Consider the following 24,162-nt stretch of genomic DNA (forward strand, 5'->3'; position numbering starts at 1 on the left):
AAAAAGGAAAATAAATAATAATACTTACTAAATAATGCTAAAATTATTATTATTATTATTATTATTATTATTATTATTATTATTATTATTATTATTATTATTATTATTATTATTATTATTATTATTATTATTTCAGTCAAGTCAATTGTTTTTTATTTATGTACCATATTTAATTGATGGCTGTTAAAGGATGCATCATGCTTTCAAAACTATCCAACATTGTACTGGTGGGTAAAATACATTTCTCTGTCATCAAAACAGACAAAAAAAAGGACAGAAATCATATTTTACTGTATTTCTTTAATTTTATTTACAAAAATCAATGAAAACAGATGACTTTCCCATGAGCTTAGACACAGACTCTCTGACACACTCTTTCATTCACATACATGTTCAAAAAATAGCACACACATTAATCTGTACAGTATACAATATAGGCAAGATCTGAATATGCAATTGTCAAATCCAAACACTAGAACATATATGAGAAACTCCTTTACCAATATCACTTCATTCACAAGAAAAAAAAATACACTGGAAGTTAAAGTGAGATTGGATGGAATGACAAAGGTAAAAATGATGCAGCTGTGATAAATAAAGGCTTTAAATGCAAAAACACTGAATGATTTAGAATGCAATAAATATATCTGATATTAAATCGATGAAACGCCACTTCCTTCGCAACTTAAAAAAATACAGTCTGAAAAATCAACACTTGGAACTTTTATCTTGATAAAGTGACAAATGGATAAGATGACATCTAGAACGCTGGTTGCTGGTTTTTCCTGTCACACTTTTAAAAACTTTCTACTTTAGGCAAACTTGTGTCTGGAACAGGGGCGCAAACATAACATTTTGAGAAGATTAAAGGTACATTTTTTTAACCATTTTAATCAGAGTCATAAGAAAACATGCAACTCCCCAATTCCAAATGTCAGCGTATCCATTTGACAAACGAGCACTTCATGAGTCCACCGCCTCTGTGACGTGTTCTGTGTCGTCTTTGCTGTCTGAACATTCAGACGGGATGAAGCAGCCCGAGTCTCTGGGACAGTCGCTGTCTTCTTCCTGTAGACTGTGGGAGGACTTGTGCTCCTCCGCATCCCTGACATCATCACCTGCACCCACAAAACCAGTGGAATTATATCAAATGTCATAATATTACTAACCACATTAGAGAAGTTGGAATCTGATTCACTCAGTGGAAATTAACCAATATGTAGATTTGCCAGGCTGATGCACTTTGACATTTCCTGCTGTTATAGCAACAGCACTGTGCTATATTATTAATAGTGTAAGTGGTGTAATGACCTCAATATAAAATTAATTTGTGCGTATATAACCACACATCCACGCCACCTTGTTTAAGATATTTCCACTCTGAACAGTAACAATATTCCACCATTCTTTCCTTTTGTTACTTCACTGACAGAAGCTGCTAATCCTTACAGAGCACTAAACTAATGGAGTTTAGCTTGATGAAATTACTGGCACCTCATGTGAGTTAACGAGCTTGGCAGGGTCACGCTGCCATCTGTTTAGTAACACTGGCTTTCAAAGTGAAAAAATTAGTGACCTCTAAATTGTCATGCACGCAGGTTACATTCAATAAAGCATGAACACACCGATGAAACTCCCCAGTGAATGTTGTTCCGTCTTCATACTGGAAGTAGTTTTGTTTTCATTCACCCAGGCCTCTGTGATAATCTGCCTTCTGCTTTAAGACTTCAGATTACAGGAACACCTTCTGTCCTCTTAAGCACTTTCTGTCTGACTAACAGGAAATCACCGGTAAGCCTCTCGCTGGGTGCAGGATGTGTTTCTGTTCAGTGGCACAAATGTCTCAGCTTTTACCTGCTTTTTTACATTTTAACTGAACTTTTTTAAAAAATTCTCCAGCAGATATTACGTTGAAAAAAATACACTTAGATTGTTCAATAGTAACAAATGCAAGAGTATAATTTGTTTGAAGCTTAGAAAACAGGACCGTTATTCTTTTACCTGCTGTTTGTGTCATTTAAGTCATTAAAGCTATTTGTAGCTTGAACGAGATATGAATTTAGTCAAGTTGCCATTTTTTAAGCAGCACATTGAAAACAACAGACATTGAGAAATATACTAACGTTGCAAATTTACCTAACAATTTTAAATATTAAAAGTAATACCCTACAAATGTATAGAGAAATTGCTGCTGTTAGAGTGTTTTGTAGAATGTTCATTTTTCATTGGCTAAGGAGCTCATTGTGCTCATTATGTCCCATCTAATAAACAAACCTACTTGGCTCCACATGCTGCCTTAAAGACTTAACTATTACAACTAAATTACTGCTGCACTTTGCCATCTATACAGACAGATGAAAAGGGACTTTTCTTAATAAAATACACCTACATTATATAAATCTCATGAGTCCTGATTAGAACTTGGGAGGCAGTAATACCAGATAGTTTTGCATTTTAGTGTGAAAACCTCAAGGAAACATAGATAATTTTTACATTTATTTGTCTTTTCTTGCCTTTTTTTGGTCATATGCGCAACAAAATTTGATAAAATTTAGTTTGAAACAAAAAATACTACTCTATACAAGAACATATACAGTGAGCCAGTTATTACTGTAAAATAAGCCCCCTCATGGAACCCTTCTGAGTGATCAACGTACTGAAAACTAACTTAACTGCTCTATAACTTCAGGTGTTGTTAAGTGTGAACATTAGCAAAAGTGAGAGTGATTCTTCACCTTCTGTGTAGCGACATTCAGCAGCAGCCAGCAGCCTGCGTCTGTGTTCGGGGTCTTTGACGTTGAGCTCTATCAGGTGTTTCTCCTGCAGGTGCATCAGGTCCTCTACTGTCTGGTAGCCATTCAGCAGCAGGGCGGAGGCGTATTCCTGAAACAGCAACAGGGGCGTCTTTGTTACCATCAAATTATTATAATTACCTGAGTAAAAAACCTCAGTGGTGTACATGTTCACCTGTCATCTTACTCCATATCATCTCTCTTGTTTTTTCTAAGTCTAAGTTCATGGGTTTCCAAGAGTTTCAAACTGATTTCTAACACAGAGACAACACAAAATCAGAAATTTCACCTATATATTCATGAGACTGGGTTATTTTCAATTTTAGTGGCACATGAATCGTAATCTTAATAGATGCTTGAACCATAAAGGTGCACCATATGAGGTTCATTCTTTCTTTAATGTTTTTAACAACATCTGAAAATCATTTTAAATCTGTTCCTGTTTATGGAAACACTTTGATTAGTCACCAGATTAACCCTCTGATGTGCAGTCTGAGTCAGGAGATACCCATTTTACATTGGATTTGGGTCACTTTTGACCCATGTTGTGCACCAGAGGGTTAAAGCAAGCAGTCCCAGGTGAATGGATCCTGCCCTCACCTCCAGGTTCAGTCGCTCCAGTAACTCCAACAGCGTTTTTGGTCGAGGTCTTTTGCACAGCTTCTGTTGCCGTATTTTAGGAGCCTCTTCCTCTTCTTCCTCCCTCTCCACCAATACGTCCACATAGATGAACTTGAAGTTGCCCACTTTGTTGTTCAGCATACCCGTCCAGATGCCCATCGGAGGCTTGCTGATGATGCTGATGATGTCACCGACCTGCAGCAGGAAGAGGTACAGTTAATGGACAGAATCAGGAAGAAGATATTGATTAGACAGAATAATTGGAACTTGGTTGAGGCAGTTTTGTTGTTAGTACATAGCATGGAGAGCTACCTTGAGTTTAAGGGAGTCTGTGTCATACGGACTGGGAACAAAATCAGTGTGGACCCGAGCTCGGCCACAGAACTGTCCCTGGTAGGATCCGTCCTCCTCCAGCCTCAGACTGTCTCTCTGACCAGAACCATTGGACTCACTGGTCACACCACCTGTACCCACAAACACAGTACATCTGTTAACATTACCTAGCACCGCTTCAAGCTCTGCATATTGACCCACCACATGGGTTCAATCAACCCACCCTCTTTGATCTGTTTACACACTTCATGCTGATACTCACTCGAGGAGCTCTGGCCACTGTAAAGACTCTCTAGGGAGTTGCTCGTCTTTGCGGAGTTTTTCTCGGCTGGAGGGACACTTTCTGTCTCTGCCTCTGGGTAGTTGTCTGTGTCATCGCCCTGCAAGAAGAACAACATCAAAAAAAAATAAAATAAAACGTATAAAATACAGGAAACATCTTAGAATTATCAAAATGTCATAGATGAAATGTGTGCAAACTGATCAAAATCGTCCACATGAAAGTGAAAGACTGAACTCAAACAGGGACTGTCAGATGGAGATGTGGGTTGTGAAAGCTACAAAGCTACTGAAAACATTTTTATCTCACTATCTGTGTCGCAGTAAAACGCAAAACACTTTTCGGCTCGGGTCAGAGCGGAGAGCGTCATTTAAATATTACCAACAACGGCGTCACATTCGAGGATGTGGTTTTAAGGGAGATGAAAGAGATAAAACTCTTGAGAAAATCAACAGGCTGATGGTCTGGACTTTGCATGTTGCAGGTATCATGGGGGTTTTTCATCATTTATGCACAAACAATAATATACTCTTGACTTCCTAATTTGTGTGTATGAATGATCAGAAGCTTTATAAATGTGTGTTTGACTCACTGTCTCCTCAGAGAAGGACTTGGCATGTTTTTTGCCCATTTTTCTCCTCATGGTCAGTGAAATTGCTTTCATCTTCTTCCCAAGTCCAGCTGATTTGTGCGGGTCTGAACTTTCACATTCTTCAGTGAGCTGTGGACAGAAATATGATTTGTACTTATCAGATTGGTTACTTTTTAATATGAAACATTTTGTATAAGTGCAAATATTCAGCACTCTAAAACATCCTTAATGCAAAAGTTTCTTTACAACTACCATTCTGACTACTATATAAGCATTTACTGGCCTTATGCACTTAAAAATGAAAAACAAACACATCTACAAACCATAGTTGTTCCATTTTCCTCCGGTTTGGCCTGTGATGAGTTATGTCTGAGACCCTCAAACCTGCCGAAGCTTGTGGAGCGCTGTGAAGAACATTAAAGACAAGTGCATTAGGACAACTGGGACAGCACTGACAAGGTTGTGCAGCATTATTCAGGTCTTTCATAACTTCTTGTCTCAGATGTCTCAAGCCTCTATGGCCTTGGTGGATTGCACAGATGAAACGTCATCAGTCTGTATCCGTATTTCATAACACAATCCATTAAAAACGGTCAAAGTGTTTCTGGTTTTTGCTCACAGCTGCAAAGTCAAAAGCAAACTAAAGTGAATACAGTAAATATTGTGTGTATATATACAGCAAATATTCAATCTAGTCAGACAGTGTTCAGAAATCAGAGCTTTTAAAATATATGGTACATCTGTGGTCATGATTTAAATCATGTAACAATGCCATTGCAATAGAAACCTCTTTCTTTTAAATACACAGTGCCCTTGTTAAACTTAAACAAGCAGAAACTACATAAAAATAACTTCAATGTCTTCCACACACCAGTGGCATCCACTCACAGTTGCTTTATTCTGGTTTTAATTCTTTCCCTGTTCTCCCTCCCCAGTTTTTCATGAAACTAAAAGTCATCATAATCTCTTCCAAACCCCCATCATGTCCACAGCAAAGCACCAAAAATAATTAAATAAATGAATAATCCCTGGAAATCCTGGTTAAATATGAGCGCCGAACTCCTAGACAGCCCTCTGCTGATTGATTTAATGCAGCAGTGACTACACTTTGCACTGCAGTGCCTAAAAATACAGGAAAATTCAAGGTTTTCATTTTGTGCTATTTGTGTTGTATTGTTCGTGTTGTTTGCCTGGTTTGCAATGTGAAAAGTAGTTGGAAAATACATTTTTTTCCTGGAAAAATCTGAGCATTCTCTGGGTGATGTAACTAATTATTCCATTCTTTAACAATCTGTCATATGCTCACGTAAAGGATGCTGTACATTAAATTCAGCCACATCTCGTACAGATGTCTGCCTCAGACGTATTCTTGAGAACATTTGACATTTTTAAAGTGATTTCAAAGGTGACATTTAAACATCTCAGCTCCTTCGCTTTCTTGCCTCACCAGCTCCTACAGCAAACTTCTTTTTTTTATTTTTAATTTTCACCTACCTTTGGTTTGTGGCTCTTTGCTTTGTCTGACACATTGGATGCCGCCCTCTGTAACATTTTCTGCTGCTTTAAGGTTATTGTCAGATCTCAGCCTTTGCTTCTCTTTACCGCGCTCTCCTGACAGTCAAGTGTTAACTAGCAGAGCGGCTGTCTGTCTGATGTGCTGGCTGGCCCACTTCCTTACGACACACAGGATGTGAGGCAATTGACAATGTGTCTCTCACTGCAGTATCGCTTTGAAAGGGAAAAATACAAATGCTTAAGTGTGCATTTTGTGGCCCCGATGAAAAAAAAACACTGAGAGCCACTTCCAGGAACTGCTGCATTTAGGTTTTCTAATTGTGGTTTTTGTTTTTGCCAAGATACCAAAGAACCGAGTGTGGGTGAGCTCACATCATATCTGCTACTGGAGAAGCATCTCTGTGGTTGATTGACACAGAGTTGGGCTGTAATGTCACTAAGTATAACTCCATCACATATTCACTGTGTCAGGTTGTCATACATACTTATAAACTCGCAGTACACACTGTTTTATTCATTTTAGGGTTAAAATAAAAGGAAGAAAATCCACTCAAAACTCAATATTTCTCGCAGTTTCCCTTTATCCACAATGGGGAACTTGGTTATGGTAAGTGATGCTGGAGTAATTATTCTTATGCATCCATTTCTTCATGTGGGGTGAATACTTTTGAGGAAGTGCTTCTGTATGACAGAGGAACAGCTGAAAGTGGCAACTTTGTTGTGTCGACACACTTTCCGGTCTACCTCTGCTCTCAATATGGAAGTGAAGATTTCTTTTTGTGTGTTAGAAATGCTGTAAAAGCCGTCAAACAAGTCATTTCCTGCTTTAATTTTTTTTCGATAATAGTTAAAAAACCCATATCACCTGTGACCTCTTTACAAACGTGGTTTTCCAGTGAATCTGCGAGGTCGTTTTTACTTTACGTTGCCGTCAGTAATCGCTCTGACGTGGCCTTGATGTGGGGATTTGCCGCTGTGTTTACATTGCGGCTGGTTTCATTTGGTCAATTGTAAAAAAGGGAATTCTAAAGACAAAACCACTGCCTAATCCTACCGCTTGCAATCAGCCGTAAACTCCTGTCAATCCAGATTAAGGTTTCTAATCTATGACTTGAGAGGCTTCTGACTCTCTGGAGAAGCCGTTGTTCATCTGAAGTAAGCGCAAAGTGAGACGATGTGAGAAAATCACCTTATCTTTATCTAAATGTTTTTCGACACAGTTTCTAGGGAAGGTTTTCTCATTTGTTGTCAGTGTTATTTCAAGGATTTGTCTTTAAATTATACTAGAAAAAAGTATTAAAGTGAGCTTTTTCAAAATATAATGACAAATGTACAAAAAGACTCTACAGTTTTGTCTAATTTTAAATTTACAGATTTATGTTGTATTTTTTTGCACAAAAAAATTATAAAACTATACAAATAAATGGTGAATTTGTATGCAATTTTTTTAATAGCTACAAGATTTGTATATAAAGTAACACTTAATAACTCATATGATGCTTGATGTAAAATGAACATTTTATTATTAAAATTATAATCATAAATGGTTTGACATTTTTAAACAGGTAAATCCATTCATTTTGTAGCTGGGCCTTATTAACATGAAATATATTTTAAATATACAAGATTTTTGTCTCATGTTATAGTTTAAAAACTCATATTATATGTGATATAATTAAAGTTACATTTTTTTTTAATAACATTGGTTTGACAATTTTTATGAAGTAATGTGATCAATGTAACTTTTTACATTAAAGGTGTCTGAAATATACTAGATTTGTATGTAAAGTTACATGTAAAAACTTAGATTACACTTGATGTGGTTCTTGCATGTAGAATCTAAATAGCTAGTTTTGTAACAATATTTTCACATTTTCTTGTTAAGATTTTTAAAAAATACAGTCATACAATGAAATCCAAGTAATGATGGCATTTTCCTACAGTATTAAACCTTTTTTTGTGTGTTTGTTTGCTTCGTTTAATAGCATTATTTTTGGCCATGTAAGTAGACAGGTTGATTGTTTTCCTACATATATACCACAGTTCAAAAGTTTGGGGTCACTTAGAAATGTCCTTATTTTTGAAAGAAAGGAAGTTTTTTTTTAATGAAGATACCATGAAATTAATCACAAAAGCATTCTAGGCATTGTTAATGTGGTAAATGACTATTCTAGCTGGAAACGGCTGATTTTTAATGGAATATCTCCATAGGGGTACAGAGGAACATTTCCAGCAACTATCACTCCTGTGTTCTAATGCTACATTGTATTAGCTAATGGTGTTGAAAGGCTAATTGATGATTAGAAAACCCTTGTGCAATTACGTTAGCACATGAATAAAAGTGTGAGTTTTCATGGAAAACATGAAATTGTCTGGGTGACCCCAAACTTTTGAATGGTAGTGTAAATTTCCTTTATCAAAAGCTGAAAAACACATGATCTAATGTAACATTAAGGCTTAAAGCTGTATTTAAACAATGAGAAAATGACTGCGTTGGTAATCATATTTAATTTTTCATTATTACCCCCCCCAATAAAGCTGCCAGAATGCACTTTTGCTGTTGTTGTTGTTGTTCTATTATTTTATTTTTTATTTTATTTTTTACAGTGTGTAAAGTATTTGCTTTATAAAGAAACTGCTCACTGCCAGCAGTGTTAGTGTCACACTACATTTTGCGTTTCCTCTGTCCTCGTAAGAAGCGGCACTCTCATCAAAGAAAGAGGGTATCTGAAGGGAAAGTCTTAACCTCTGCACCATCTCCATCTACAATTAGATGTCTAGTTTAATGACGTTCCATCTCTATGAGCAGCGACCCTATAGATCTATAGGGGTTTCGTAATCTTGACCCCGGATCATTCTTTTCATCGAAGATCATTTTCTCCCAAGTCATAGTAAGCTTTAACAACGACCTTGTGCCACACATGGTGTTTGCTGCACGTGCTCGCTGGGTATCAGTGAGGGTCTTATGCTCTGAGAGATGTCGAATGCACGCAAAGGCATTGCCCTCCAAGGTCAATCTGTACTGCTGTGTGGTATTAGTAGACAGCAGCCACTGAACATGAGCGAAATCCACTGTTCTCATTCTGTGCAAAATGCATTTCACAATTCAATCCAAATTAGTACGTATGGAAGCATATTGCTGCCACACCAGGAACAGAAAAACAGATTAATTTCCAGTGAAAAGATTATTGTTTTTGATGTTTTTGAGTTATTATGACATACTAGCTTATCACGATAAGAAACCTTTCTTGTTATTAATAAACAAGTCCAGTAAACCATTTAGTTTACTAGAATATGAAGTATTTCAGGAAACAACATGATGATTTATTGTTATAACATAACATTAATGATAAAATATAATAACTTAGCCTAGGTTGTTATAATGTGAAACTCAGGTTAGATTGAGGAAATGGTGTATAAGAATGGATAAATTAAGGAGTATGGCTCGTTTATACAGTTTGATTTGGGTTGATTTGAGTTTGGGCTGAACAATGGCAATATTCTGGAGTTACTGAACTGCAGTCATGTGATAAATATGCATAAGTAAAGATGGATTTTAAAATGCATGGGTCTGAACAGAAAGAAGAATGAGTCCAACCCTCTGGAGGAAACCTAGCATCATTTCTCACTGATCAGCTGAAGAGGCGCTAAACACTGTTGACTTGTCACATTATCATCCATCATTCTCAATAACAGCAGAATCACATCACATCTCAACCCAAACATCCAAAAAAATGTACACAAGCAATTTATGCCTGCTTGAGATATTATAATAAAATGTATCACTTAGACAGTAAAACATTTGGCGTTATGTCATCATAAAGTGACATGTTATTTGTTAGAACAACAACTTAACGGGTTATAACATGAGAGGTTTCCTGTTATAATGTGATCAGCTGGTATGTCATATTAATGTGGAAAATGTTCATTTGAAGCATGATACTGTTTTTTTTTTTCCTTGGGTGTTGCAGCAATGCTATCATAAGAATGTAGTAATTTCAGCAGTCTGAGTTCAGCAAGGTGAGTGTACTGTTGGAAGATACACATGTGGTTTGTTCATGTTAGCTCCAGCTGAGCATTTGAATGCATCTTTGTCCAGAACAAGGACTGTGGAGGATTTTATCCATCATCATTCATACTGGACCCGTGAAGGGAGCATTTTATGGCTACTACAGACAGGAAGTATATACAGCAACCAAAAACTATTTTAGTGTTTATATGGTTATGCAAATATAGCTTTAAGGTAAACATAGAAAAAAGTTTAACTATTCTTAAAATGTTGTGGTGCCTGTAGGATAACTTTTAAAGCCAGTTGTAGTGTGGGACACAGAGTCTCAAACACGAATCACTAAGTAAGAGTGAGACACATCAGTAAAGCTGCATAGTGACCAGGAAAACTGCAGTTGCACATCTGTGTAGGAGTGCAATAACAATACTAAGTGCAAACTCAGCACCATTTTTGCTTAACTAATGGTTTGAAAAACGCACATTGCTGTGCAAAACCTTGAGGCAATTTTGGGTGTTGAGATTCTTGTCCTTCATGATACCATCAGGGAGTCATCTGACTGGTGCCACATCCTTTCTGCAGCACGAAAACAACCCCAAACAAGCAGCCAGAGACAAAAAGACTGACCTTCAATGACAACATGAACAAAGAGTCCTACAACAGGTTATCTGGCAAATACTGAGCCCGGATCTCAACGTCATCCAGTCAGTCTGGAAGTAACAGTGATAAGTTCTCCAAGATGTTTGGAACAACCTTCCTGCCTAGATACTTTGAAAAATTTCTGTACTTAAGGGCAAAAGCTGCTCCCACTAAATACTGATTAGTTTCTATTTTTCAGTTGACTGCACTTTGTTTGATTGAGCTGGTAAATAAAGTCTATGACTACTGTATATCCATCAGAACGAACTTACATTTGGTTCCGACAGATCCACATCAGTGACAGATCGCGGCACCCTTGGGGGAATCTGGGGTTTATAGTCCTGTTTCAAGCTGTCATCCTGGGCCGCTGGCTGCTGCTGTCTTCCCTCCCACTCCCTCCCATGTGCCGTGGTAAAGTCGTGGGAGTACACGCGATACTCGGTGAGCGGCCGGCGGCAGGTGTGCTGGATGCTTCCCCATGCAGGACTGTTGTCACCTGGGCTGCTCCAGCGCTGGTGGTGGGTGGGGGTGGCTCCACCGGGCAGGTTGACCATATCTCTGCATCGGCCTGGTGTCGTGTTCTCCTGAGCGGGGAGGGTGGAGCATTTGCCTGGGTGAGGCCTCCGGTCTGACCTGTACGGCACCTCCAGATAGTTTGATCCCAGCGGTGGGCTCATTGTGCCTGGTGGGGAGCTCACTGAGAGAGAGGGCAGAGGAAAGGAAATGAAAAGGGGCATTTGACTGGAAAAATAACCACTTCAGACATTTTCAGCTTCTCCTTGACCCTACGGTTTGAACCTGTTAAAGCAGCCCTGCGTGCACGTATGACACGAAGACACCGCAGACACCTACACTGACGATATTGCAACACTTTAAAGCAGAAGTATAATTTAAAATCATGGCATAAAGGTCATGAACTGGAGTAGCTCATTTCTACGAATTCTTCATACGTCTATTCTGCTACTGTAAGCACAAGTCTGTCTGAGTCACAACATGGCAAATGAGTCACACAGATGGCAGAAATGTCAGAAAGTACAGTTTTCATCAAGACAGTAGGAAGACAGTGTCTGAAGCTGTCTTACTTGTGGAGTTGTGACTTTTCTTTGTCGCTTCTTTCCCGTTCTTTGCGCCTGGTTTCTTACCAGTCTTTGGCCCTCTTTTGGCAGCAGGTTTAGTCTCTGTTGCCGCTCCATTGGTGTGGACGCTCTGAAAGCACACGCTTCATTTAAATACTTTCATCACATAACCCCTTCTGACTGATTACAGAGAAATAAAACACTCAGTGACCTTTAATGATGCAGTAATAGTATTGTTCTCTTGCTTTTACGCCAAACTATCTGTTGTTTGGTTGGTTTGCTATTTTGGTGCAGTCTGAAATATTTTACAAACTTACACGTATTGTTCTCAGTCTCAGTAGAGCTGGTCATGGTGATCTCTTAATTTTTTATTTAAATATAACCATTAGGGTGGCATTTTTGTTGATTTGAATGAAAAATGTTACTAAATTAATTTCAATACAGACATTTAAGTACACCTCATGATTTGTAATGTTACTGGTTTCTTCACTTTCCATCCAGTGTTCATTCAGTGCTTTTATTTATTCGACTACTTTCACACCATTCTACTCTACTTTTGTTTCTGACTAAATACCTGGTAGAATAATTATAAAAATCCCAGTCAAAAGCTTGCCAATCCTGGCCACTAGCTGCAAGCCTCCAGCAATATTTTGGTAATAATGAAAAGTTTGCCATGATTGGTACACTATAGTTGGCCAGTCGTGCTAAACTTCGTAGCAGACATGTCAGTTTGTTTACCGCAGATAGTTTCTGGTTTTCTATTCATAGTTTTCCAGGTTTCTGGGAGATGTTTGTGGCTATCTTTTTGGCAGTTTTGCTTCAAATTTGCAGTAAGGTCGCATTCTTAACACAAAGTGAGCCAGAAGTTCACCACAAGTTTGCCACATATCTAACTTGCGTGTAAAAATTAAAACAAGCAAATTTGTGGAAACATTGCCAAAGGTTTGCTCAAGTTTAACTGTCTGCCATAAAGCAGACATTTTCAACAATTTAAAGAAGGGTAAGTTCAATGACAAAATCATATTTTACATTTTACAAGTGGGCATTTAAAATTCATCTTGGCCTCCCTTAAAATTAAGCTGCAGCAGTGTCAAACCTAAATCAGTGGCATTAATGTTACTTGTTTATTTAAACCCAGTAAAGTATTAAATACAAGAATCTATTGAAGTTGATTCAGTTGCATTTAGCTGTTGGCAGTTGAGGCAAATGATTTAAGTTGGTCCAGCAGTTCTGTTTTCTGCTGGTTAAGAGAAAGATTATTTACTGTGATGCATCATATTTAACATATTTGTAACAGTAAAGCATCTCAGCAATCACGGCACTGGACTAGCCAGAACCTGCTGCACTATGGAAACAGTAGAGACACATCTGATAAGCAACCAAGCATGGCTGCCGATGTTTATTTATTCATTAAGTGGCATTTATATTTTTAAAAAGGGTTGACAGAGCATCTTCTAATGACTTTTATTTCAGCTGCACTGCCACACTGTGATGCACCCGAAACCGCCACTGATCCAGTACTGGCAGGCTCTGCTTTGTTTGCTTCTCACTATGATGGGCATTAAGCAGAGTGGGCACTAGTGTGCTGCTTGTGAAGGATCCGGTCAAAAGAGCGGATCTTTTGGTTGAACAAACTGAACTGAAACAATCAGTTTATTTCCCAGTTGAGCTGAGATCTAAGCCAGTTGCAGGTGAACAGAAACACACTAATGGAGTGATTCAGTCATTGATTTGTCCTCTGGGATAGTTCACTCACTCTCTGTGATTTGTTTGCAGGGACTGAGCACTAAGTGACCTGGCATGAAGCCTCTAAACCCTCCCTGCACCAAACAAACACACAGCCCTCTTGTTTTCACATCTCTCCCTGCCATGTGGCCCAGAGATTACACAGAGAGGAGTACCCCTCTTTGGACCATCTGCACTGTCCTAAAACCCAATCAGCATTTAAAGATCGTGCCCTTCAAGCCAACAGAGGCTCCGGATGTCACAAGCAGGTGGCAGCTTGGAACTCCCACCAACGCAAACAGGCCTGGTGTTACATGTGAGCATGAGTCTGCACTTCCAAATGTATCTGCTGGTGCAGCAACAGGTTCAATTAATGCTGCTGAAACATCAGGTTGGCACAGATTTATCAGTCTGTGATGGACAATAAATCACTGAGTTTGCATTAGTGACAGTGTTGGAGAGACGGGTGTAAGTCACATGTCATGTAAGTCACGATGAAGCTGAAAAACTGGTTCATCCACTCCTGCACAATGTTTATGGTTTCTGTTTGGCTACTTGAGATGTGATTTCTAACCTTTATACATGAAGAGCTAACTAACAAACTGTTCCTTCTTGTTCTTAATTGTAATTATGTGTTGATCACACTTATGAAATAAAAAAATATAAGTGCAAAAAAATACAATTGCTTTGCATTCATTTGCATCACTGCATTGATGTTTGCATATTTGCAGCATATCTGCTGAGTGAGTTTGTCAGTAAGTGAAAGACTGAGGGGAGGGCATCGAAAGTGTCTTCTAACCTGGCCTGAGGGCAGTTTCTCCTTTTTCTTTGTGCCGGAATGATGTGCTCCTTTCCCTCCTTTGGTTTCTGTTCTGTGCTTCGTCTTCCGGATCTCTAGAGGAACACAGTGCATATAATTCACTGGGTTAGTGATACACCAAGAAGTCACAGAAAATCAAGATTTCACTCAGTATTAACATTAAAACTGCACAGCACATTTTATGTAATCTGCTAAATTAAATAGCAACCTTGGCTGCTAACAGTGTGAACACTCACATGAGCTCTCATCATGCACAACTGCTGCACGTCTATGCAACAATGTTTGCTAGTCAGTGGTCTGAGGTGCAGTTTTGCTGGTGAACTGGGGTTGAAAACTGAGGCCATGTCTTTGGATGTCACGCTGAGAGAGCAAATGAATGTTGGCATATACTCTAGATGAGCTTAACCTATTTAATTCCTATTTACCTTCATTGTGATTGTTGGGGATGTGGACTAAATCTTCTCGGCTCTTGGCAGGCTGCCAGACTGCAGTATTACAGCCGGGGTTATCTGCCGTGGAGAGAGACAGACAGTTAGGATTTTAAGTGAAAAGTCGGGGTGAAGTGAGGCCACAGAGTCACGGCAGCCTGACTAAAACTACTATCTGAGTCACGGACGGGCTGACTGGTAGATTACTGGAGGCTGTAGGTCAAATAACAGACAATAAAATAGCAATTCACTGTAGTCTTCCTGAACATTTATGATACAGGTGAATGCATGAGTGGCAACACAGTGTCACGGACATTGTGTTAAGTTACACAAATGAAATGTATATACTCACCCAGTGCTTCGTTGTCTGACGCTGATTTGGATATATGCGTTCTGAAAGAAAAATTAAGCAAGAAATGTAATATTATGAAGTTGCCACATTAGTGTTTGCATAGATTAGAGTTAACAACATTAATATGGTTATTATTTGTAATATGATTTATAGTATAGTTACTGACAGTTGCCAAAAGAGTCAACTAAAGTGAACCAAAATCACAGAACACGAGGTTTAAAGTGTCACCAGGAGAGAGTGGACTGACAGTCTATTATATATATATGGACTGAGTGACCATCAGTGTGACCACAGAGTTGTGTTTCTTCCAAACTAAAGCCAGGGGAGTAAAGGTGTTGAGGTGACTGGCACCTTGAATCCGCTTAGTCCAACTAGCCCAAAGCCATAATCTGCCTTCTGGTAGCCCAACAGTAAGCAGGGCCCTACTTCTCCAAAAAAAAAAAAAAAAAAAGAAAAAAAAGGGGGGGAAAAAAAGCCTCTACCAATCAAGCAGAATAATAAATACAAATCTTTTTGGTCCAATTGTGTCTAATGGGAGGTCAATCCCTCTTCTTAAAGTGCAGCATTCTGCTCAAACAGAGAAAATGAACTAAAGATAAAGATGAGGAGAGGAGCACAGCTGAAGAGCCCGTCTGCACTGCTGCAGGAGGGATTTACAGATTTAACCCCCAGTGAAAATAAACAGGGAGCCTTTCAAGCCATATTATTACTCTATAGGAAAGCCCTTTCACTTGCAGAGCAGCTTTCTGCTCTGGTTTGCACGCACGTCCAACAAAAGGAACAGAAGGAAGGTCATAGTGTACAGAAGATGAACACAAGCCTGATTACTTGATTTGTTTCTCATTTCACTGTCTGTTAGTCATGTCTGCAAGTAATTAACAATAACAGTATATAACGAAGACTTATCTTCGAGCAGAAATAATGTGATTTGGTGGATGCAGTGCAGTGTTTGTGTGTAATGTTCTGATGAGCTCACCTTCTTTTCTTTTTATGAGTGTTGGTTCCTTGCATGTGAGGCATCTCCTGCAAGAACACAAAGCATGCAAGTGCTCAACAGTCTGCACAAAAATAAAGAATTTGCTGAGGAAATTAAATTTTGTTCATCAATCCTGTAGAGATTCTGTGATAGGACATCAGGAACATTTCATTTTAATTTGCATGACAAGACTACATTAAATTTTGGGAAAACTGAGGCAGCTGTCAACTGGCTCTGTTCATCATTCCATAATCAGCTTTATTTTGAGGGACAATCTGGTCGGTGGGACTCTAAAAGTCCCAATTCCTCAGAGACTTGACCTTCTACAATCTGGTCAGGGCTGCTCCCATGGCTCCACCATTCACAGTCTGTGCAACGTGCATGTAGGCAGAGGTTTGCATGATGTCGTGTTTGTCCCACCCACCATAGATATGGATCTTCCAGAGCCCTTCCACTTTGTGTTGTCGTCCAGCAGCACCGCCGGGCTGCAGGAGCGGCTGCATGACCGGCTGGTTGATCGGCTGGGGATGGGCGGCGGTGGGCCGTCACTGGAGCTCTGCACCGCCTCATACAGGCTGTCCATAGACCCCTCCTGACAACAAGTGGACAAATAGAAAAACATCTATCTGTTAAAGGGTAGAAATTTGGCAGCAGGGATGATTTATGAATGGATTTAATCTATTATGACGGATTAAGTCTGAGTACTATGATCACACACACCAGTTTGAAGGTAAAAACAAGGCTGTGTCCAGAGCCAAAATGTTTGCATGAAACAGCACATATAAGCTGTATTTCATGGTATACAATGCATCAAAATTTGAATTATGAGGATTGGATAAGACAGTAAAGACATGCCACTAATACTGCTGCAAAGCTCTTTCAAATTTTCTTGTCAAGCATGGATGAGAGATGGATTGAATTTCTTCGAAGCAGATTTGAGTGTGGATTAAAATGCGTTTGGCTTGTTTGGATTCCTTCTAGGTACACATGACAAATTCTCTCTTCAGCTCGCCTTGTCTGTACAGTAACATCTTATCTTTGCACTGGAAAAACAGCCAATTTTAATACCAAAAGGTATTTAAGTAGAAGTCTGAACTCTTGTAATGTGTTCATGTGGCTCTCACTGCCTTTATTTTCTACAGATTTCCTGACAGTTTAATACTTGACATGCATTTTAATTCTCCTGCCTTTTGACGTTGCTTCTATTTCTGTATCTCTTTATTGTAATCTTTGGTGCAATCATGTAATTTTGTCCATCTAGAGTTTTCAGAAAAATTGCTCCGTGCATATAATCTGTCACTTGTTCTGTTCCACTTTTTAAAAATATCTCACTCACGAGTGTGTGCAGAAGTCATTGTGCACGTGATGCAGAGTAACAGCAGTGGGGAGGACAATCAGTGCAACCACAGTTCAAGCCTCTGTTTTCTGCTGCAAGACATTAGTTTATCTTCTTGATTGTTGGTTTCCATCCCCAACATCTGTCCATAGCCAAGTTTATGCGTGTATCCCTTGTGCCCACGTGCAGCATGACAGCTGCAGCAGCATCTGAGGGACTGCATGTGTGTGTGTTCTACGTGTGTGTCTCATGTCTGAACTCTTGTGATTTCACTATCAATTTTTTTCTGCTTTCTCTTACCCTTTAGCAGCACTTGCATGGATGAAAACATCATGTAAATACGTAAAGTAAACCTGGATAATACTGTGATAATAGTACAATTGTGTAATATTCCTCCTGTGTGGTACACAGATGAGGTAAATTAACACAAAGCCCAACGAAGCGCATGAGTTTAGACAATTATTTTAAAATGTTGGGATAACTATTGTGTGGCTGGTGCAAAAAGAGTCTAATGATTAAACCGCCTGCCGTAAGTTAATGATCTGGCTGCCTATGAACAAGAAGTAACAGTTTCATTCTGACTAGAGTTGCATGTTTACATTATCTAAAGGCAAAAAAAAAAAAATCCTTGTGTGTACTTATTACATTGTTGCATACATATTTTTCCACGCATACACACAAGGTTTATATAGCATGCTCTGATTCACAGATACTTAGGATGTATTCATTGTTACGACCTCACAATTTGCACCACAAGTTTCTGTTTCACCCAGCAGCTCACACACAGCTCGTTATATATGTACAGAAAGCAAAGCGTCATCTCTTACCAGTGAAAAGCAGAAAAGGTTCATGTTGGCTGAGAGGTCTCCTGTCCACTGTGGTGAGTCAGATGGAGGAGAAAGAGCGAGCAGAGTGACAGCCAGAAGCTGAAAGACACAACAGCTCAGTGTGAGCCCAGCCCGGGTCGCCTGCTGTCTTCTCAGATTAATACCACAGTGAAATCCCTCCACTAATCCAATAGATGGACCACCATTACTCTACCAGCTAAAGCACAACTCGCTCCTGACAACAAGCCCACCATTGGTGGAGCAACAGATTGAGTCTTTGTTTTGAAATTTTTGTTTGTTTGTTTGTTTATTGTACTGCAGCCACGCTCTTTCTAAGATTCCAACGAGTACACCTGAGTAAATATAGCATCATTAAAGCATCAAAGGCACCATCTGCATTGAAATTACTAAATTATTACCAGAAAATTGGATTGCAATTAAAATAATAATTCCATAAGAAAGCCTGTCTGATTGGTGTATTATTATACAGGACATTAATAGGTTGTTAGTGTGGATGCATCAATGTGTAAGCAGCATTTTACTGCTATTTATGAGCATAGTGTTTTTAACTTCATATGTAGTTTAATCTAGCAGTTCCTAACCTCAGGGCTAGGGTGATCTGAAACTGAGCTGATTAATAAGGTCCAAGGAAGAAAGAAAAAGTCAAAACAAAAATTTTATTTTAAAAGCTGCCATAAACGTAAAAGTTTTAAAACAGCTAGTTTCATCTACAGCAGTTTATTGTACTTTGTTAACCTGTCATCTGTTTTTGATGCAAAGTTGAAGCAGAGAAAAGTATCAAGTAACAAATAATGTGAGATAAATGCAAAACATCTAAAAAAAAATTTCTAAAATCTAATATAGAAGAAGTAGAAAGTGCCATTAAATATATATATATATATATATATATATATATATATATATATATATATATATCCATCCATCCATTATCTATACACCGCTTAATCCTCACTAGGGTCGCGGGGGGGGGGGGGGGGGGGGGGGGGGCTGGAGCCTATCCCAGCTGACTCGGGCGAAGGCAGGGGACACCCGAGACAGGTCGCCAGTCTGTCGCAGGGCTACATACAGAGACAAACAATCACTCTCACATTCACACCTACGGGCAATTTAGAATAATCAATTAACCTCAGCATATTTTTGGACTGTGGGAGGAAGCCGGAGTACCCGGAGAGAACCCACGCATGCACAGGGAGAACATGCAAACTCCATGCAGAAAGATCCCGGGAAAGCCGGGACGCGAACCAGGGACCTTCTTGCTGCAAGGCGAAAGTGCTAACCACCAAGCCACTGATACTGATAGATATATATATATATATATATATATATATATATATATATATATCAGTACTGGTGATAATGTACTTTCTTCTCTGTACCATCTTCAAACTCCTCACAGTTAAAGTGTCTGCCTGGTTGCATCATCTCACTTCATTTCATTCAATGTCAGGGACACCTTCTCACTTTTTCTTCTTGAGTGATGCATTATCTGATGCTTAATCTAAGCTTTACATTCACATATGTGCACCAGCAGCTCTCTAGACACTTAACTTCATTTACACCAATACAGAATGGAACAATTTTAATCCCTATTCAGGCAAATGCATCACCTACAACAGCAACATGGGAAAACAGCATTAACAAGACATCACAATAAAAGCATATTTGCACACACACAGTCAAAATGGATATATAATCTGAATTTGTGAAGTAAGAACAGCTGTTAGATAAATGTAGCACAAGTTAAAAATAGAATAAAATGGGAATACAAGACAATAAAGAAGCAATAAAAAACTGCATTAAGTGAAGTACTGGAGTAAATAAACGTGAAGCCAGCACAGCTAGAGGCGTGTAATAACGAGAGGAAGGCTTTTAATATGTGAAAAAATACATTTACGACAACTACATCCTCATGGTATTCTCATTTAGACGTTAAAACACACCGAGCAGAGTGCGCACCGATTCTCACATTCTCCCTTTCCTGTGTGGGCAGCAGACGCACCTCTAAATGTGGTTCTGTGCAGCTATTGGGTTCTTCTTCGAAATATTGATGGAAAGTTGTTACATATCCTGGTTTGGGGGAAACACCGAAATGTGATGAAAAAAGAAAATGTGAAATATTTGTGAGCTGATTTTAGTGCAACCTACATACGTATTGCTGGTAGTGATTGGATCACTCTGTATCTGGTCCAGAGCTTCCATGTGCAATATGTGTGCATTAACTTGTGACACATTAAGTGCGAAGGTGGTGCTCTGTTAATCCACCAATCACCTACCTCTGATTTCTGAGCAGCTCTAATAGAAGAAACAGCTGGAGAGATTAACACATATGACCCATATTTTAATGCTGACACGACAGAGAGTATCATGTTACAAGAGGAACGAGAAGTATTTAGTGTCCGTTCAGCTCAGTCAGTTCATTGTTGTCTTCTGACGTGTTTGCGATCTGGTTAGAATGTCAATGTGTTATTTGAGCAATGTAATTATGGCTTTAAATGTGGGATGAGACATATGTGAAGAATTTTTAATAAATATACAGTGAACCACAAAATTATTACTCCGCAAAGGAACGCGGCGGAGTTACGTGACGATACGTTTGTCTGTCCGTCTGTTATTCCGTCTGTGCGCAACATTACTCAAAAACGGACTAGAAGATTTGGATGAAATTTTCAGGGAAGATCAGAAAATGACACAAAGACCACCTGATTAGATTTTTGCAGTGATGTGGCTTATAGTCTGGATCCACAAATTTGTTGAAGATTTGTGTATCACTACCAGATAGCGGCATAGCGTCACTGTAACTATGACAAGTGAACGCTACATCAGCTGCCTGCTGACGATCACATGATTGCGATCCTGCCACAAATCGGCTGCTGCGGACTTATTGGAACTTATCCATCAGAAATGATACAAGGAACAGTTGATTAAATTGTGGGGGTGTTTCCGAGTACCATCACTTCCTGCCGCCTGCTACATATTTAGGTCACGCAATTCGGTAACCGTACATAACATACACATGCATAACACACGCCTGTGCTTAGCATAAGGTCATTTTGATTGTGGGTACATCCATATTAAATGGCCACATTCTACAGTGCTGTAATTTCTGATCATCAATAACTAATAAACAAATGCTGCATTTCTTAAAAAAAAAAAAAAAAAAAATGCTGCATTCCTGACAATGCTATATGGGGAATGAACAGCCTTGGTGGAGTACTGCTCTCTCTGAGTGCTTTTCTTGTTTATTTACTTTTGTCAACACACTTGGTTTAAAGCGTCTCTTTAAAATGAAATGAATTACAGTATTTGGTTTCTGGGAACAGCTCCTGACAGTATCAAGGTGTGACGTGGCCAGTCTGAACACAGATACAGTGAGTGAATGTTGCCAGACACAGGGACCACATCAGGTGTGAACGGCAGCTTGGTACATGTGGGTGAATTTTATGTGTGTTTAAAAACAGATTACATCAAGGATCTTGAATTCTTTCACCATCAAGACAACAGAAGCAAGTGAAATAGTGACACAAGCTGAACTGATTGCATCACCCTCAAGCTTGTAGATTCATATCCTCCTCCGCAGGCAGCTTGAGCACAAGATAAAACACCCATTCATTAAAATATGGCAGTATAGAGCTACTAGCAGTCTGGAATGTTCTCTGGCACCCTTAAAATGAGCTGAAATTAGAGGAAACATTTGGATTAATTTCACCTACCTTCAATAAAAACCCATAATTTGCATATACTGTAAAAAAAAGAATGTTTTGAACTGTATTTTTAAAAACAATTTGCTTATTATAAGCTACTTTACAGATTTTTCTTGTTTTGTTAAATTACTAGTAAAATGACAGAAAAAAGCAGTCATTTATATGTTAACTGTTACATAAAATAGACCACAAGCGTTAAAAATCTGTATTTTTTTCTAATGGTAATTAATACTTTTACAGTGTGGCTGTAAAATTATATATATTTTTTACTGTATTCTATTTAAATCAGCAAAAATATAATATTAAAGATAATTGTGACTATGTGGATTTTTTTAAAAAAAACTGATCATGTACATTAAGCACTGACACGTGGAAAATATTTTTTCTAACAGTTTATGGATTTTTCCTGTTTGCAAAATTTGAGATATCTAGTGGAAATGCGTAGATTTAAATATTGACTGTAAATAAATAAATGGACAAAACTATGAATGAAGTTCACATCAAATTAAAGCTGCAAGCAGTGTTGGACGGGTCCTCGCATCCTTGCTGGTCGGCGAATTCGCGCACGTCCACCAGGTGGTGCTGCGACCGAGAGTGTATATTGGCCTATAGATGTGATCAGGGTCAGAGTCTGATCACACATGTAAAATTTCAGGCAGATCGGACCATGTCCAGGCTTGTTATAGAGCATTTCCTTCCATCCCCCAGGTGGCGCTGCGACGGAGAATTTATGTCGGCCTATGGATGTGATCAGGACTGGACTGTGATCACACATGTAAAGTTTGAGGCAGATTGGAGCATGTTTAGAGCAGTTACACAGCAGTTGATGTTTCATGGCGAAGCATCAAAATTCAGGAGGCCGCCATGGCCACGCCCTCAGACTTAAGGTGAGCATTTTGATAACTTTTGATCACCCATGCCTGGAGTACATCCTGGTCCAATTTCAGCTCACTCGGTGTTACCCTGTTTGAGTTGATAGCTTTTCAAAATGTGTAAAAATCACCAAAAATTTAAGGTTGGTGTTAAATTCTAGAAAGAAGAAGAAGATTAAAGAAAGAAAGTACATAAAAAAGAAGCAATTAAATAAATGGGAAAAAGTTAAGACAATTAAATTTTTATAAAGTATGGGGGGAAAAAGATGTAAGAAATTAAAGAATTGTATTTAATAAATAAACAGGAAATTTGTAAATAAGTGTTGTAGTCTTTTGCAGTTAATTGATGGATAGGCGTAGTGACAGAGAGCCAGACAATGGGGTAGTAATAAGAATGAGAACAATTCATATAGCACGGGGTTGCGAGCGGGAATTGAACCAGGGCCTCAGCGTTGAGGAACAACTACATGCGTCAGTGGCTTAACCCGCAGAGCTATATGATCACACATGTTGCCTGTCAGCAAAGGTGTACCAATCCAATAGAAAGTCTAGGGGAAGGGTTAGGGTTGGAGAGGTAGGTCCTGACAGTAGTAATGTATCCGCAAAAAATGGATATTAAATTTAACATTTTTTCATAATTTAATATTAAGCCACTCAACCCAAAAAATTTATAGAATAAAACTGGGGTTTTCCCTTCAGCATTGTGGTTGCACGTCTCTGTCTCTGTTAGAGGATATTTAGACCCACAATGCTGAAGGGAAAACCGTGGATTAATTTCTCGGAATATTCTGCTGCTTAGTATTAATATTAAAAATATTTATGTGTTATATTAAATTAACCCTATTTTTTCATTCCAACTGTAAAGACCTTGCTCTGTAACCCTAACTCTATCCCTAGACTTTCTATGGGATTTATACACGTTTACAAGGCCAGAACATGTGTGCTCATGTAGCTCTACGGGTTACGCCTCTGACGTATGTACTAGGTCCCCACCGCTTAGGCCCGGGTTCGACTCCCGCTTGTACACCCCATGCTGTATGCGCTGGCCTACCTCTTATTTCTAACCCCATTGTCTGGCTGTCTCTCACTACGCCTATCCAAACAAAAAGTGAAAGAGACTACTACACTTATTTAAATAGTTAAATGTTTATTTACAAATAAACACCTTAAAGACAATAACACTTTTACTAGGAATTAAACACAATTTACTATGAAAACTTTAAATATACAATTACACATTAAAATCTACT

At 38.8% G+C, this 24,162-nt stretch overlaps 1 protein-coding gene across 2 annotated transcripts; it reads right to left on the reverse strand.

The window, feature by feature from the left end:
- Positions 1–280: 280 nt before the first annotated feature.
- On the reverse strand, positions 281–18,440 carry samsn1a (SAM domain, SH3 domain and nuclear localisation signals 1a). 2 transcript variants are annotated; one of them, XM_035942264.2, is made up of 15 exons: positions 18,319–18,440; positions 16,580–16,747; positions 16,156–16,202; positions 15,180–15,220; positions 14,825–14,908; positions 14,379–14,473; positions 11,861–11,984; positions 11,051–11,475; positions 4,942–5,022; positions 4,619–4,747; positions 4,009–4,126; positions 3,726–3,877; positions 3,393–3,608; positions 2,736–2,883; positions 281–1,118 (listed from the first exon to the last, which is right to left on the reverse strand). In XM_035942264.2, exons 1-15 carry the CDS (start codon positions 18,340–18,342, stop codon positions 964–966), a joined length of 2,007 nt encoding a protein of 668 aa, XP_035798157.2. In that variant the 5' UTR covers positions 18,343–18,440; the 3' UTR covers positions 281–963. The 2 variants fall into 2 exon arrangements, with proteins under 2 accessions (XP_035798157.2, XP_023152589.2); XM_023296821.3 differs by lacking the exons at positions 11,051–11,475; positions 11,861–11,984; positions 14,379–14,473; ... (3 more) ...; positions 16,580–16,747; positions 18,319–18,440 and adding an exon at positions 6,113–7,393.
- Positions 18,441–24,162: the final 5,722 nt, after the last annotated feature.

The sequence above is a fragment of the Amphiprion ocellaris genome, chromosome 7 (assembly GCF_022539595.1).
Source record: "Amphiprion ocellaris isolate individual 3 ecotype Okinawa chromosome 7, ASM2253959v1, whole genome shotgun sequence".
Lineage (NCBI taxonomy): Eukaryota > Metazoa > Chordata > Actinopteri > Pomacentridae > Amphiprion > Amphiprion ocellaris.

What these genes read in the sequence shown, in the direction of transcription:
- samsn1a (XM_035942264.2), bottom strand. Translation starts at nt 18,342, where the DNA reads ATGAACCTTTTCTGCTTTTCACTG. An exon ending in CAGACTCCCTTAAACTCAAG is followed by an intron (nt 3,609 to 3,725) that starts GTAGCTCTCCAT and finishes TTCCTGCTGCAG; the next exon opens with GTCGGTGACATCATCAGCAT. An exon ending in TGGAGCGACTGAACCTGGAG is followed by an intron (nt 2,884 to 3,392) that starts GTGAGGGCAGGA and finishes TTGCTGTTTCAG; the next exon opens with GAATACGCCTCCGCCCTGCT.